This window comes from Oncorhynchus clarkii, unplaced genomic scaffold (genome assembly GCF_045791955.1).
Source record: "Oncorhynchus clarkii lewisi isolate Uvic-CL-2024 unplaced genomic scaffold, UVic_Ocla_1.0 unplaced_contig_6317_pilon_pilon, whole genome shotgun sequence".
In the NCBI taxonomy this organism is placed as follows: Eukaryota; Metazoa; Chordata; class Actinopteri; order Salmoniformes; family Salmonidae; genus Oncorhynchus; species Oncorhynchus clarkii.
This window is the reverse complement of record NW_027257941.1, coordinates 397501-401197: the sequence shown is the minus strand read 5'-3', so window position 1 is coordinate 401197 and position 3697 is coordinate 397501. Positions and strand designations below refer to the sequence as shown.

Below are 3697 nucleotides of genomic sequence, written 5' to 3'. Positions count from 1 at the left end.
GGTGATCTTAGGCTTGTGTGCGGCTGCTAGGCCACGGAAACCCATTTCATGAAGCTCCCAACGAACAGTTCTTGTGCGGACGTTGCTTACCAGAGGCAGTTTGAAACTCGGTAGTGAGTGTTGCAACCGAGGTCAGACGATTGTTACGTGCCAAGCGCTTCAGCACTCGGGTGGTCCCGTTCTGTGAGCTAATGTGGCCTACCACTTAGCGGCTGAGCCGTTGTTGCTCCTAGACATTTCCACTTCACAATAACAGAACTTACAGTTGACCGGGGGGGGGCAGCTCTAGCAGGGCAGAAATTTGACAAACTGACTTGTTGGAAAGGTGGCATCCTAGGACGGTGCCACGTTGAACGTCAACGAGCTCGTCGCTAAGGCGATTCTACTACCAGTGTTTTGTCTATGGAGATTGCATGGCGGCGTGCTCAATTTTATACACCTGTCGGCAACAGATGTGGCTGAAATAGCCGAATCCACTCATTTGAAGGGAGTGTCCACATACTTTTGTATATATATAGTGTAGCTACACACGATCACTTACTGTAAGACCTCTGTAAAATGTGGCAATACATTTAAAAAGATTGACATAAAGGCACTGTAATGAATTGCGTAGAGAATTTTTTTTTACGACCCATTGCGACCCACAGAACATTTTTTTTTACGACCCATTGAACCCCTCTACTGTAGTTGCCGAGTCCCAACAAGGCTTAACACTTTCGTAACAGGTTTATTTATATATCTTTATAAAAACGGGCCGGTTTCCTCATTCGGCCTACACCTAGTTCTGGGCTAAGAGAGCAGTGGTTGAATGGACATTCTCCATTGAAAGTGATGTTCAGTCCAGGACCAAGGGGTCGTCTGAGAAAGCAGCCCTTATAATAGTTCAGAATGAACCAGTGACATCATTATTAGGTAAAAAAACATGAACAACGTATCTGATTACAATTCTCCTCTTAACTACTGTTGTTTTCCTATTGGAGTGAACAGCAGGAGATTGTTCCTCTCTATTGTCCCATCAGGGCTACTGGCCTCGTCCATCTTCACGAAGACAGTCTTCTAATGGGTTCTAGCCTCGTCCATCTTCACAAAGAGTCTTCTAATGGGTTCTAGCCTCGTCCATCTTCACGAAGACAGTCTTCTAATGGGTTCTAGCCTCGTCCATCTTCATGAAGACTGTCTTCTAATGGGTTCTGGCCTCGTCCATCTTCATGAATACAGTCTTCTAATGGGTTCTAGCCTCGTCCATTTTCATGAATACTTGACATACATCAGGCTGTCAGTCAGACTGTCTTCTAATGGGTTCTAGCCTCGTCCATCTTCACGAAGACAGTCTTCTAGCCTCATCCATCTTCATGAATACTTGACATACATCAGGCTGTCAGTCAGACAGTCTTCTAATGGGTTCAGTACAACAACATGGAATAGATCTAAGCAGGCACAATTTGTTTTTGGAGTCCACTTAGTGATTACAAACTGTGCTTTTGTTAGCCAGTGTTTTACACCTAACAATTTACAGAAACATTAGGCAGATCTGGACGGGACTGAGAGCTAGGTTTTTCTGCTGAGTCAGACTGTACACTGTTATATTGGGATAACAACACTACTAGAAGCAGGCAGCACAGCATTTGTTCTCCTGTACAGCTGATTACAGCCTCCCTCAGAACTCTCCTGTACAGCTGATTATAACCTCCCTCAGAACTCTCCTGTACAGCTGATTATAACCTCCCTCAGAACTCTCCTGTACAGCTGATTACAGCCTCCCTCAGAACTCTCCTGTACAGCTGATTATAACCTCCCTCAGAACTCTCCTGTACAGCTGATTATAACCTCCCTCAGAACTCTCCTGTACAGCTGATTACAGCCTCCCCCAGAACGCTCCTGTACAGCTGATTACAGCCTCCCTCAGAACTCTCCTGTACAGCTGATTACAGCCTCCCCCAGAACTCTCCTGTACAGCTGATTACAGCCTCCCTCAGAACTCTCCTGTACAGCTGATTACAGCCTCCCCCAGAACTCTCCTGTACAGCTGATTACAGCCTCCCTCAGAACTCTCCTGTACAGCTGATTACAGCCTCCCTCAGAACTCTCCTGTACAGCTGATTACAGCCTCCCTCAGAACTCTCCTGTACAGCATACTACAGCCTCCCTCAGAACTCTCCTGTACAGCCTACTACAGCCTCCCTCAGAACTCTCCTGTACAGCCTACTACAGCCTCCCTCAGAACTCTCCTGTACAGCATACTACAGCCTCCCCCAGAACTCTCCTGTACAGCCTACTACAGCCTCCCTCAGAACTCTCCTGTACAGCCTACTACAGCCTCCCTCAGAACTCTCCTGTACAGCTGATTACAGCCTCCCTCTGAACTCTCCTGTACAGCCTCCCTCAAAACTCTCCTGTACAGCTGATTACAGCCTCCCTCAGAACTCTCCTGTACAGCCTCCCTCAGAACTCTCCTGTACAGCCTCCCTCAGAACTCTCCTGTACAGCCTACTAAAGCCTCCCTCAGAACCAAGTCCAAACACAATACAGTATATTTCAGCGGAAAACATTTAAGAATATGATCATCAATATCAACAAACAAAAAAATACTAGATCAAAAACTGTATTCACTATAATAATGCAGTATAATCACCTCACGTTGTAATCTAAAACAGATCATCTGAGAGAAGCAACTTGATCGTCATTCTTTTTCTCAGCAAATATCCCATTGTGGGTAATATAATACCAACAACACCCAGTCAAACACCTTCCATCTCGCTTCTGAGGAGTCCATCCAGTCCTCCGTCCGTCGTTCACCCGAGGGGGGGGCATCTCATGCCAGTATAGACCAGCTATCAAGTGTTTGATGTGTACTTGTAAACACTAGAAAGAGATCATAATATATCTCCTCCTAACACTACAATCAAGTCAGGATTAAATTCCCCCCCAACACCATCACTGGCTACTTGGTAATGTCCCCTCTCAGTCAGGATTGGTCCTCTCTCTCTCTCTCTCTGCATGTCAGTGGTTTGACCTCTCTGAAGGCTTCTGTCTTCTATCAGACCAGGAGACTTTGCTCCTCCCATCTCATATGTTTCCTCCAATCAGAGTCATAAACAGGTGGATTTGCTCCACCAACTCGGAATTTTCCTCCAATCATAAATCAGACCAGGTGTATCTCCTCCATCCCCACTTAATATTTTTTTTCCACCAATCAGACAAGGTGTATCTGCTCCTCCCATTCTGAAGAGCTGGTGCTAGGCAGAAGGTCAGAGGTCACAGAGTCACACATGGGCGTGTCAACGTGAACGACGTTACCCCCAGCGAGCCTCTCCCCGGCCCGGTCCCCTGTCCCGGTAGTCACCATGTAGGACGGGGCCATGACCTCTGACCCCACCGTCAGGTCTAGATGGGTGGGTCTCTCCCTCTCAGCCTCCTTCTCCTCCAGGCCCTGAGAAAGGAAGGGGAAACAGTCCACATCTTCCCCCAGCTCGCCCTCGCCTTTCTGGGGCTTGGCACGGGGCTGGTGGAGGTCAGCTTGGACCTCCTCCTCCTCCACCTCGGAGGCTGTGTTGGCCGTGGTCTGTGCTGCCGTGTTGAAGTCTAGGTCTGTGTCTGAGGAGGTGGTGGTGGTGGTGGAGGGGATGAGGGTGATGCTCTGAGGGTTCATGTCATGGAACCAGGCCATGATGTTACCCAGCAGGTTGGTGTTTGGGTG

The 3697-nt window shown here is 47.9% G+C and overlaps 1 protein-coding gene across 1 annotated transcript in view; it reads right to left on the bottom strand.

Moving 5' to 3' along the window:
* Positions 1-2686: 2686 nt before the first annotated feature.
* Positions 2687-3697, bottom strand: part of LOC139394132 (ankyrin repeat and IBR domain-containing protein 1-like) — a 58034-nt gene continuing 57023 nt past the window's right edge. The window contains exon 21 of the mRNA XM_071142166.1: positions 2687-3697. This exon is cut by the window's right edge and continues 387 nt beyond it. Coding sequence (XP_070998267.1) covers positions 3194-3697 — 504 coding nt within the window. The 3' untranslated portion in view covers positions 2687-3193.